We start from the raw sequence: 13,437 nt of genomic DNA, 5'->3' as shown, positions 1-13,437 counted from the left end.
AATTGTCAACGGAGGTTATTTCTGCATGATAGTATTAAAGGTCATATTTTTTCTTAATGTAAATAATTCTGGGTTGTCCAAAATTGTCTACAATAATTTTTTTCTAACTACAATGGTATTTTAAGGTATAAAAGATAAATATGAAAAAAATTAACCATCCTATAAATGATAATAAGCCTAAAAGTATGATGGTAAAATCTGATTTATAACAGCGCTTGTGCACATACACACTACCCGCATACCCTGTCTATTTGTCTCTCTCACTTTCCTTATAGCCCACTAGTCTTAGAATAAAGATGATTTATCCGTGATGCATGCCATGCTTTTATAAATATATGTACATATTTTTAAATCCAGAAATAAAAGTCATAAGAAACATGCAAGATAAGTAATTTTAAAAGTTTATTGAAAGACATAACAAAAGTATTTTCTTAAAAAGCAGAGCATTTTGGCCCTAGCCAGTTTGGTTCAGTGAATAGAGCATTGGCCTGTGGACCAAAGGGTCCCAGGTTTGATTCCCATCAAGGGCACGTTCATCAGTGGGTCTGGGCCTTGGTCAGGGCTCCTGCAGAAAGCAACCATCGATGTGTTTCTCTCACATCAATATTTCTCTCTGACTTTCCCTCTCTCTTCCACTCTCTCTAAAAATCAATGGAAAAATATCCTCAGGTGAAGATTAAGGGGAAAAAAAGCAGAAAGAGATAACACTACAAAGATGTCAATCCTGCCTGGCTGGCATGGCTCAGTGGTTGAGCATCAATCTATGAATCAGAGGTCATGGTTGACTCCCAGGGCACCTACCTGGGCTGTGGCTCAATCTCCGTTGGGGGGCATGCAGGAGGCAGCTGATAAATGGTTCTCATCACTGATGTTTATCTCTCTCCCTTCCTCTCTGAGAACAATAAAAATATATTTTAAAGAAAAAGAAAAAGATGTTGCCGAAACCGGTTTGGCTCAGTGGGAGAGCGTCTGCCTGCAGACTGAAAGGTCCCACGTTCAATTCTCGTCAAGGACATGTACCTTGGTTGCGGGCACATCCCCAGGGGGCGGTGTGCAAGAGGCAGCTGATCGATGATTTTCTCTCATCGATGTTTCTAATTCTCTATCCCTCTCTCTTCATCTCTGTAAAAAATCAATAAAATATATTTAAAAAAAGATGTCAATCATCTATAAATTAATTTACTAATTATCCTATATAATAAAGATGTAATATGCAAATGGTCCATACGCCTTGAAGCTAACGACTGACCAAGTAACAACCGAAGGAATAAAGACCAGATCACGGATCAGCAGGAGGGTGGGGCGGAGAGCTGCCGGAGTGGGCAGGGCAGCAAGCTATAGGAGGAGGAGTTACAGGAGGGCAATAGCAAGCTACTGGCTACAAGTGGGCAGTGGAGAGCTAGAGGAGGGGGCAGGGCAGCAAGATATGGGGGAGGGGAGAACTACAAGAGGGCAGGGCAGGGGCTGAAAGCTACTGGAGGGTGGCAGTGAGCTAACAACGCACAGATTTATGTACAGGGTTACTACCCTGTTTCCCCGAAAATAAGACATCCTCCGAAAATAAGACCTAGCGCATGGAAAGATAAGACATCCCCTGAAAATAAGTCCTTGCGCCACTTTGGGAGAAAAAATTAATATAAGACACTGTCTTATTTTCGGTGAAACAGAGTAGTTTAACTTTAATAATAAAAGCATAATATGCAAATCAACCAAACAACTGGCAATGGAAACTAAAGAGAAAATAATCAAAATAAAAAGCTATTTCACAGCAAAAGAAACCATCAACAAAACTACAAGAAAGCCCACTGTATGGGAGAACATATTTGCAAATGTTATCACTGATAAAGGTTTAATCTCCAACACTTACAGGCAACTTATACAACTTAATAAAAGAAAGCTAAATGTTCCAATAAAAAATGGGCAACGGACCTAAATAGAATCTTTTCGAAAGAAGACAAGGAAGGTCAAGAGACAGGTGAAAACATGCTCAAAGTCACTAATTATCCGAGAGATGCAAATAAAAATGACAATGTGGTACCATGTCACATCTGTAAGAATGGCTATCATCAACAAATCAACAAACAAGTGCTGGCGAGGTTGTGGAGAAAAAGGAACCCTCATGCACTGCTGGTGGGGATGCAGACTGGTGCAACCACTGTGGAGAACAGTGTGGAGTTTCCTCAAAAAACTAAAAATGGAACTCGCATTTGACCCAGTAATCCCACTTCAGGAATATATCCCGAGAAACTAGAAAACACCAATCAGAAAGGATATATGCACCCTTATGTTCCTAGCAGCACAATTTACAATAGCTACAATTTGGAAACAGCCTGGGTGCCTGTCTGCAGATGACTGGATCAGAAAACTATGGTACATCTACACAATGGAATACTATGCTGCCATCAAAAAGGAATTCTTACTATTTGCAGCAACCTGAATGGAACTGTAGAGCATTATGCTAAGTGAAATAAGCCAGTCAAAGAAAAATACCACATGATCTCACTCATTTGTGCATAATAAAGAACATTATAAACTGATGAACCAAAAAATAGATACAGAGGCAGTAAAGCATTGAACAGACCGTCAAATTACAGATATTTACATTACGAATCATAACAGTAACAAAATTACACTTATGAAATAGCAACAAAAATAATTTTATGGTTGGGTGTCACCACAACATAAGGAACTGTATTAAAGGATCGTGGCATTAAAAAGGTTGAGAACCACTGCTCTAGAACATAACATTCTCAATAGGGGTAATACCACCCTCAAGGGGATAAAATAGTTTTGAGGAGAGTAGATTATAGGCAAAAAAAATCATATCCTTTTTTTGCATAAAGTGATACGCAGTCAGTACATCAGTGGTATTAGAATTTTATTCGAAAAGGACTAACTTGAGGGGTAGGGTGATGTCTATGGAAGGTTCCTAAGTGAGGCAATAATGAAAAAACATTTGAGAAACATTGACCTAGAGATATACCTGCACACATGCACCAGAAGGAAAGTATGAAAGTATTCATAGCAGCACTATTAATAGCAAAATCAGGAAACAATCCAAGGAGCCATTAGTAGAAAAGCAGATTAATAAATTGATATATTGTTATCAATGAATAAGGAATTAAAAGATAACAATCCTTCAACTATGAATAAAAATAAGTAAATCACAGCTACATACCATAAGGGGAATTTCAGTAAAATGATGAGTGAAAACTTCAAGTCCCAGAAAACAACATGCAATATAATACCCTATCTATATACTATAAAGCTGTAATCTTATTTAAAAAGAGGGGATATGCAAATTGATCATCACACCATCATAAAGATGGCAGTGCCCACAGTGGAGAGGGGGGAGATTCCATAACACAAGACGGCTGCACCCACAGCGGAGGCCAAGTTCCCATAATGAGCCTTAAGGAGCAGTCAGCAGGGACCTGAGACTGTATGGCGCTGGGCCAAGGCAGGGGACCTGAGCCGGTGCCCCCACCTGGAGGGGTTTGACAGGGGACCTCAGGATGCACCCCTTACCCGGCAGGGCTTGATGGGGGACCTCAGGCCGCATTCTGTTCCCCAGAGCTGGGCTGGGGGACCTCAGGCCACACCCTCTACCCGGGCACTGGGCCAGGGGACCTGAGACCGTGCCCCCTACCCAGCGGGGCTTGATGGCGGACCTCAAGGTGTTGGGCCAGGGGTCCTCAGGCTGCTCCTCCTGCTCTGAGCAAAGGGACCTCAGGCCATGGCCCCTACCCAACGAGGCTTGACGGGACCTGAGGCTGCGACCCCACCAGATGCTGGGTCTGGGGACCTGAGGCTGTGGCCCCCCACCTGGCGCCAGGCCAGGGGACCTGAAACTGCTCCCTACCAGGTGGGGTTTGATAGGGATGGGGCCAGCTGGGTCTGGGTCTCATGCGATTTTGAGGCGCCACAGGTGGGCAGGGAGTTGACCCTGGGTCCCATGGCACGCCCCAGACTCTGACAGGAGGAAGATTTTCATATTAAATTTTACTAATTTTCTTTTATCTCTGACACTTCTATTATAGAGAAAGGGCAAATAGCAATATTAAAATTTTCCCTCTAATTAATCCCCTTTTAATGTGCATGAATTTCATGCACTGGGCCACGAGTAGTAAATTAACACCTCTAGAAATCTAGTTCCTTAGTACTCCCAAGTGAGGTCCTGGAACAAAGAGTGCATAGACTCCTAGATGAATGTTTGTCACTTAGTGGGACTTTAATTTAATAGTTAAATTTTTTTCATAAGTTTTTCACAGGGCAGCTCGGCCAGTGTTGTTCAATGGTTAGGGGGTCGATTTATGAGCCCGGAGGTCACAGCCTGATTCCCAATCAGGGCACATACCTAAGTTGCGGTCCCAGTAAGGAATGTGCAGGAGGCAGCCAATAATGATTCTTATCCTTGATGTTTCTACCTCTCTCCCTCTCTTTCTCTCTGAAATCAATAAAAAATATATATATTTTTTTAAATCACAGGGCAGCAAAAGCTAATCTGAAATACCCTAGGCTATTCATAGCCTTTATTCTTTTTCACTCCTTATAATACATTCCATTGTAGAAATATTAATGTTTGGTTATAGCATGGCATACATATTATCTTCTTTTAAAAAGATATATATATATTTTTTGCCGAAACCGGTTTGGCTCAATGGATAGAGCGTCGGTTTGGGGACTGAAGGGTCCCGGGTTCGATTCCAGTCAAGGGCACATACCTTGGTTGCGGGCACATCTCAGTGGGGGGTGTGCAAGAGGCAGCTGGTCGATGTTTCTCTCTCATCGATGTTTCTAGCTCTCTGTCCCTCTCAATTCCTCTCTGTGTAAAATCAATAAAAATATATTTTTTAAAAAATTAAAAAAAAAGATATATATTTTTATTGATTTCAGAAAGGAAGGAAGCGAGATAGAGAGATAGAAACATCAATGATGAGAGAGAATCATTGATTAGCTGCCTCCTACGCACCCCCTACTGAGGATCAAGCCCGCAGTCTGGGCATGTGCCCTTGAGCTGAATCTAACCTGGGACCCTTCATTCTGCAGAGCACACTGAGACAAAACAGCTAGAGCCATGTTTTCTTTTAAAGTTCAAGACTTCTGGACCTAGGAGTTTGTGATAAGAGATTAAGAACCTTATCTATATATGTAACTCTCTCTCTCTCTCTCTCTCTCTCTATATATATATATATGTGTGTAATTATACATATACTTTAATGCACCAAGTCATAATGTAAAACATATTTTGGCCCTTGCCAGGTGGCTCAGTTGCTTGGAAAGTTGACCCATATACCAAGAGGTTGCGGGTTGATTCCTGTTCAGGGTATATACCTAGAATGTGGATTTAATCTCTGTCAGGGCAAGTACAAAGGGAAGCAATTGATTGATATTTCTCTGTTGCCCTCCTTTACTCTCTCTCTAAAATTAATAAAAACATATCCTTGAGTGGAGATTAAAAAAAAAAAAATTTAGCCGAGACCGATTTGGCTCAGTGGATAGAGCATCGGCCTGCAGACTGCAAAGTCCCAGGTTTGATTCCGGTCAAGGGCATGTACCTTGGTTGTGGGCACAATCCCCAGTAGGGGTTGTGCAAGAGGCAGCTGATCAATGTTTCTCTCTCTTCGATGTTTCTAACTCTCTCTCTCTCTCTCTTCCTCTATGTGAAAACTCAATAAAATATATTTTTTAATTTAATTAAAAAGCCCACACACATATTTTTGACTAGGTTAAAGTCTGAAAGTCACTGAATAATGACATTTTTCATGGACACTGGCCACTTCATTCATTCTTATTCTATAAAACTCCAGGAAGGAAACATGCCACACCTTTATGATTCAGAATGTTCTTGTGCATTTTTTATTTAAATTCTTCCCATTTTACTTTTAAGACCATTTCTTGTTCTGAGGAAGCAGTAATCAGTCATCTTTTATAGATGACCTTTAAGTGGAACACAATGTCTAAAATTTACATCATTTCTAAATTCAAAGAATAGAAAAGAAAAATATCCTAATCATTATGGGAGTTAAGAGGGCCTTACCTTCAGCAGGTTTAGGACTTTCTTGCCAAGATCCAGCTCAAAGTTGGTATAATTAGAACCACACATGTCATAGATAAACACCAGTCCATTTCTCTGTGTTTCAAAGCTGTAAAGCAATCATTGAACAAAAACATTTAAGTAATCAGATGAATGAGGCAGATTGAAAGCCTGGGGCAAAAACAAAAGTATGGAACATATTTGAGACCAAAATAACAGCCTCCTTTAACACTAGCCTTACAAGAAGATGATTTACCTTCGGTATCTGCTATGCTTATTTTGTTGTGATTTGTATTAAGAACTATATATAGTATTTGGTCTTTGACCCTGCTCCTGGAATAATTCTGAAAACTCTTGGAATTTCCTAAGTGAAGAGCTCAATAACGGTGTCTGTTGTTATTGAGGCAACTGCTGGAATGTCACCAAGTTACCAAGGATGGATGCTGGTTGCCAGGAAACCAAACACTGGGAAGGAAGAGTGAGGGAAGGGGTAGAGACTGAGTTCAATCACCAATGGATAATGATTTATTCTATTACACCTAGTAATGAGGCCTCCATAGAAATTCAGAAGGATGGGGTTCAAAGAGATTCCAAGTTGATGAACATGTGGAGAGGTACTGGGAGAATGGCTCTCAGAGAGGGTATGGAAACTCCACGCTACTTCCTCGTATCTTGCTCTATGCATCCCTTCCATCTGGCTGTTCTTGGGTTATATCCTTTTATCACAAATCGGTAATCCAGTGAGTAAAATATTGCTCTGAGTTCTGTGAGCCATTCTAGCAAATTCATCAAATTCAAGAAATAGGTGGTTGAAACCTCTGATCTACACAGTTTATATTGGTCAGAAGCAGAAGTGACAACCTGGACTTGCCACTGTTATCTGAAGGGGGTAGAAGGAGACAGTGTTTAGGACTGAAAATCCTTAATTAACCTGTGTGAACTGTGCCTAATCCCAGGTAGACAGTGTCAGAACTGAGGCAAACTGTGGAACCCTGAGCTGGTGTGAAAGAAATGCTTGATAGTGTGGGGAAAAGCCTCACATATTGGAATTGGAATTATACTTACTGATGCATATTTGTCCAAATTTAACAAGTACAAAGCTCCTAAGTTGAGAATGTTCCAGAGCATCTAGGTTATTGAAATTTAAACTGTTTTCTTGTATGTCTCTGAATCTGCCTATCCAAATTCTATAACATTCCATGTTCAGCTCAAAAGTTTCTTCTTCCATGAAGATCTATCTCCCTGATAACTATAATCAAATGTACTGGCATACTTCGCCTTCTTGAAGCCTCACAAATCTTCTGTGGATCTTTATTACAGCTCTTAAACTATGCCAACTTTGTATAGTTATCTGATTCTCTCCTAGAGTGGAAATGTGTTTTATTCACTCATTATCTCCAACAGTCGCTAGCACAGTCCTTGCAACACGGGCCCATAATGATTGGTCACTGAATTGTAATCCAGTGGACTGGAAGCTATCACTAAGAAAATACATTATAATTGTGAAAAACTAAAAAACAAAATAAAAACCTCTAAGTTTAATGATTGTGAATTTGTATATTTTGACTTGTAGGAAGAGGACCCATAGATGGTCTTTGGAAAACATTCTCAAAAGTAAATTGTTTGGCTCAATGGACAGAGCTTCCCTGCCAAGGGTACATACCTTGGTTGCAGGTCAGGGCACGTGCAGGAGACAACCAATCAATGTGTCTCTCTCACATCGATGTTTCTCTCTCTCCCCGTCCCTTCTACTCTCTCTAAAAAATCTGTAATTTACCCAAGAAATGCTTTCTTACACAAAAAAAGGTAAACTGAAAGGTGGTGAGCCAGTTCCCAGATTGAAGTTGGGCACACTTAAGATATGAAAAGTAGTCCTCAGGCAGCCTTAATGCTTAAGTACTTTTCAAAGTTGCCTCTTCTACCAAGCCAGATCTTTACTTATTTTATTCTATACACAGAATAAATCATTATTTGATTGGACTATTCACAGATGATTACAAGAGTTTTCACATTTATTTAAAATTGAGAACAAATTTTTGCTCAAAATACAATCCTGATATCAGGTTCTCATGTTATTTTGTACATTAATTTTTTTGTATGACCTCCTGGAAGCCTCTATACCTCTATCCTTTCAAGAAAATCTAAGAGAGAAGCACTAATTCACCAATTTAAAGTAGTATTTAAAAAATCTCTAATTGTGAAGTACACCCAAGTTTCTCTAGCACCCCTTCAAATAGCCCTTAATATACTAAATCTTGACTCTTTTCACAACCCCAGAGAGATTATGGCTCATCAAGAGCAAAGATGCTATTAATTGAATTGCACAATTACTAAGTCTAGAGATTTTTCATTTCTTCACAAGCTCATCAAAGATCAAATTCAAAGAATTATAGATTTTCCCTCACAGCTCTAGTTCGAAGCAGGAGACTGAAAAGAGAGAAGATAGGGCCAGAGGAAACAGAATTTAATTTTTTAAAAATATTCTTTAATTTATTTCAAAGAGGATGGGAGAGGGAGAGATAGAAACATCAATGAGAGAGAATCATTGATTGGCTGCCTCCTACATGCCCTCCTCCCACTGGGGATCGAGCCTGCAACCTGGGCATGTGCCCTTGACTAGAATCGAACCCAAGACCCTTCAGTCCACAGGCCAAAGCTCTAAACATGGAGCCAAACTGGCTAGGGCAATATATATATTGATATATATATATATACACATACACACACACACACACACACACACACACACATATATATATATTTTAATCGTTACCTGAGGATATTTTTCCCAATGATTTTTTTTTCTCCATTGATTTTTAAAGTGAGTAGAAGAGAGAGGGAAAGACAGACAGAAATATCACTAGAGCATTGGCCAGGGCCCAGGCAGGGGAGGAGCATGCAACCAAGGTACGTGCCCTGAATCCATTTGGTCCCCAGGCCAAAGCTCTATCCACACACTGAGTCAAACTGGCTAGGACCAGAATTTAATTTTTAAAAAGCAATCTTCAAAACGATGCAGGTTCTATATTTCCAAAAACTGTTCATCCTTTGAAGGCGCATTGAAATAAATAAAAATGGGATAGTATTTTCACTTTTCTGGGTATAAAATATGAGGTTTATAATAACAGCTAATTCCTTACTAAGAATAATTGCTTTCCTCCTGAATTTGATTCCTGAGCTGTATGCTACTAGTAACACCAAGAAGTTTAAAACATAGTTCTTCACATGCTTCAAAATAATCGAGGGGAGGGGTAGGTGAGGAACTATCAATGAAAGAAGATTAGTTACAGATCACTTTGAAGACCATGAATGATGGGCATGTGGAAATTTATGGTAGCATTTCTTCTCCACCTAGGAAGATTTGGAAATTTTCCCTTATGTAATGTTAAAAAATAAGGTACTCTACCCTTATGGAGCTTACAATCCAGTAATAGATTAAAAAAATAATATAAAATAAATAACATCATAAAGCCATGCATAATTAAACACAAAATGATCAGTATTAGTAATAACTGCTGTTAAAGTCAGAATAAGAAGAATTTTATTTGTGACAAGTTGGAGTGGTAACAGGGCCAGTCATAGTGGTTGGACCTGAAAAGAGGGCATAACATAATGAAGAGGAAAGCTTTCCTCCTCTTCCATCCTGGTTCAAGGTAACATGGGAAAACAAGAATTTCTTCTCACTGTAGAGAAGATTTTCCTTGGAGAAAAGAGTGACATTTTAACTCTTATGCACCCTCTGAATAATGAGGAGTCACTAGGGGCTTTTAAAAAAGAAATGAACATCACAAAAAATGTTATGATTTTACCTATCCGTGGTGCTCCTGTGGGATCAAATACTCACACAAAAGAGCAAGCTTTGATTACTGCCAGGCCTATACGAGAGCTCTGACGCTCTAAGCTGCCCCAGGAGGAAGGACAATACTGAATTTTCTGGCAAAAGGGTCTTTCATTCATTCCCCTGAGTTAAAGTAGAATTTCAAAGGAACTTATATTCTGGAAATCATGCCTGAAAACCAATCACAAAAAAAAAAAACTGAGACACTCCACACTTTGGATTGTGCAGTACTGGGCCCTTAACACCATTGGACCTCTCTCCTTAGTAACCTCTCCAAATTTCAGAAAAATACTGTGTGTAGTTTAGATCTATCTCCCGTTAAGCAACAAAAGCAGAAGCTAAATACTATGAAAATAACATTAACAAGGCAGAAACAAGTAAATTAGATAGAGAGCTTCAACTGAAACAATCCTTTGGCTATTCCCATCCCTTAAATCCACAGTATGACTAAAGTTGTGCACAGCTCTCTTACTGTGTCAGTACTAAATATATCACTCCTAACCCAGAGGATAAGCCCATAACATCCAGAGCAAGAATAACCTGTAAAGGCAAGCATGAAGGTAAAAAGTATGGCAGAAAAACAACATAGTAGGGAACAAATGCTCTAGCCAAGAGAAAAAAAAATTCAGGATCTTAGAACTGCTTGGACCAATATGTGACAACTGTAAAAGAGTCATATAACCTCTTGGGACTTCAGTTTCCTTTTCTATAGAATATTAATAATATTATTTACCTTAGAGAGGGAGAGATATAACTTGAACTGTTTTTTGGTGTGCTTTTTTTAATGTATCTATTGATAACCAAGATTTTACTTAACTTGATACTTTTGGACTCTTCACTCCTGCTTGTCAAAATCCTCTGAGCTAAATGCCATTATTCCTATTTTAGAAAGAAACTGAGACCCCAGAGGGATTTGAAAAGTCAACAATCAGGGAAGAGTAAACAAAAAGAACCAGCATAGGCCCTTATCAGGTAACCCAGTTGGTTAGTGTGTTATCCTGATATGTCAAGGTTGCAGGTTTGACCCCTGGTCAGGTCATATACAAGAAGCAACTAATGAATGCACAGATAAGTGAAACAACAAATTGATGTTTCTCTCTCTCTCTTTCCCTTCCTCTCTGAAATCTTTTTTTTTTTAAATAAAAACTTTTAAACTTTTTCTAAGGGACAGCAGAAGCTGGTCTGAGGGGTTCAGAGAGGTGGCCCAGCAGCACAAGAAGGAGCCCCAGCAGGGGGTGGGGGGTTGTTATCCGAGACACAGCAAGGAGACCTTGGAATCACTGCCCAGACTACACAATACCACTGCAGCCAATTACCCTTCAACAACCAAGTAGAATAAAGGTGTTTTCAAAAGAATAAAAGAAATATTTTTAAATTGCTATTTAATTTGCTTCCTCAGTTTCTGTTATTCTGAAAAGAGACAGCAGGTAAAGATACAAAAAAAGCCACCAGCTTGATAGTACCTGGAAACATGCCAAGCCTTTAAGGATATGGGACATTTACCATACATAGCACTCACTGCTCAGGACATACCTGAGAAACATATGGAAAGCACTGCTAAGTTTTATCAAATCAAGAACCATCACTTTCCCATCTGAATGTTGACCACCTAAAAGATAATCTCACCTATCTACAGCTCTGTCTAACAAGTAAAACAGAGCCTGAAGTACCACATGTTGCACTGATTTGTGTGGATGATGCAATCTGGCAGTGAAGAGGGCAATGGAGGCTCCTGTTGGGTCCCGAACATCCTAGTGCGAATAAAACAAAAGACATTTAGAAATCAAATAGGAAATTCCAATAACCTCTGAAGATTCTTAGTATATCCTAAACACAGGTTTCTGATTTGAAGGTAACAGATAGTAGCAATATTTCTCTGACTTGCATTAATTGCTTAAGAAAGGGAAGGGAAGAAAGTTTATATCATCCCATGACTGATTCTCAGCAAGCTCCCACCCCAAAATATATTTCAGTAATAGAGAAAAACACATTATCTTAAATCTTCAATTGCAGAAATTAAAATATGGTCTACACTGGCTGATTAGCTAATTTCCCAGGCAGGATGCCAAAAGAAACAGCAGATGAAAACTATAAAATCCACCCATTATTACTTACCTGTGAGGCTAAAATTTCTTTTTTTCTTTCGATTTTTTTAAATTAAGGCATTATATGTGTACATATCTTACCATTGCCCCCCACTCCATACATACCCTTACTCCCCCATGTTTGCGACCGTTGGTTATGCTTATGTGCATGCATACAAGTCCTTCGGTTGATCTCTTATTTCCCCCACCTCTCCCTAACCTTCCTGCTGTAATTTGACAGATTGCTTGATGCTTTACGGTCTCTGTATCTATTTTTTGGTTCATCAGTTTATAATGTTCTTTATTATGCACAAATGAGTGAGATCATGCATTTTTCTTTAACTGGCTTATTTCACTTAGCATAATGCTCTACAGTTCCATTCAGCTTGCTGCAAATGGTAAGAATTCCTTCTTTTTATGGCAGCATAGTATTCCATTGTGTAGATGTACCATGGTTTTCTGATCCAATCATCTGCAGACAGGCACCTAGGCTGTTTCCAAATTATAGCTATTGTAAATTGTGCTGCTAGGAACATAGGGGTGCATATATCCTTTCTGATTGGTGTTTCTAGTTTCTTGGGATATATTCCTAAAGTAGGATTACTAGGTCGAATGGGAGTTCCATTTTTAGGTTTGTTTTGTTTTGTTTTATATATTTTATTTATGTTTTACAGAGAGGAAGGTAGAGAGATAGAGAACTAGAAACGTCGACAAGAAAGAAACATTGACCAGCTGCCTCCTGCACAACCCTCACCGGGGATGTGCCCGCAACCAATGTATATGACCCAGATCGGAATTGAACCTGGGATCTTTCAGTCCGCAGACCAACGCTCTACCAGTGAGCCAAACCAGTTTTGACCCATTTTTAGTTTTTTGAGGTAACTCCATACTGTTCTCCACAGTCGCTGCACCAGTCTGCATTCCCACCAGCAGTGCACGAGGGTTCCTTTTTCTCCACATCCTCGTCAACACTTGTTTGTTGATTTGTTGATGATAGCCATTCTGACAGATGTGAGATGGTACCGCATTGTCATTTTTATTTGCATCTCTTGAATAATTAGTGACTTTGAGCATGTTTTCACCTGTCTCTTGACCTTCCTTGTCTTCTTTCGAAAAGATTCTATTAGGTCTAGTAATAATTAATGTCGTTTTCTAATATACTTTTTTAAATCGAATTTAAACAATACAACAAAATTTAATCAACAATATAGTTGCTGTTGTTTTCTACTACTTGTGCCCAACGCTCAGGAAGCATTTTAATCCCTCTGTTGTAAAATTCTTGTGATTTTGATGCAAAAAATTCGGTCAATGCATTTTTGAGGCATTCTTCATTATTAAATTTTTTTCCAAGAAGAAAGTTTTGCAAAGAACGAAACAATGGTAATCGGAAGGGGCAATATCAGGAGAATATGCAGGTTGAGGGAGAACTTCCCATTCCAACTGGTGCAGTTTTTCAGCAGTGATTCTTGCAGTATGCG

At 39.3% G+C, this 13,437-nt stretch overlaps 1 protein-coding gene across 4 annotated transcripts in view; it reads right to left on the bottom strand.

Annotated features, from left to right (window-relative positions):
• PTPN9 (protein tyrosine phosphatase non-receptor type 9) overlaps positions 1-13,437 on the bottom strand; it is a 93,016-nt gene that overhangs the window by 38,039 nt on the left and 41,540 nt on the right. For all 4 annotated transcript variants that reach the window (XM_045586627.1, XM_036455183.2, XM_045586623.1 and 1 more), the window contains 2 exons: positions 11,502-11,626; positions 6,041-6,146 (listed from right to left, as the gene is read on the bottom strand). In XM_045586627.1, coding sequence (XP_045442583.1) covers positions 6,041-6,146; positions 11,502-11,626 — 231 coding nt within the window. The remainder of the gene's footprint in view (positions 1-6,040; positions 6,147-11,501; positions 11,627-13,437) is intronic.

This window comes from Pipistrellus kuhlii, unplaced genomic scaffold (assembly GCF_014108245.1).
Source record: "Pipistrellus kuhlii isolate mPipKuh1 unplaced genomic scaffold, mPipKuh1.p scaffold_m20_p_1, whole genome shotgun sequence".
NCBI classification, from domain to species: domain Eukaryota; kingdom Metazoa; phylum Chordata; class Mammalia; order Chiroptera; family Vespertilionidae; genus Pipistrellus; species Pipistrellus kuhlii.
The sequence above is the reverse complement of the archived record's forward strand: the minus strand, read 5'-3'. Positions and strand labels throughout refer to the sequence as shown.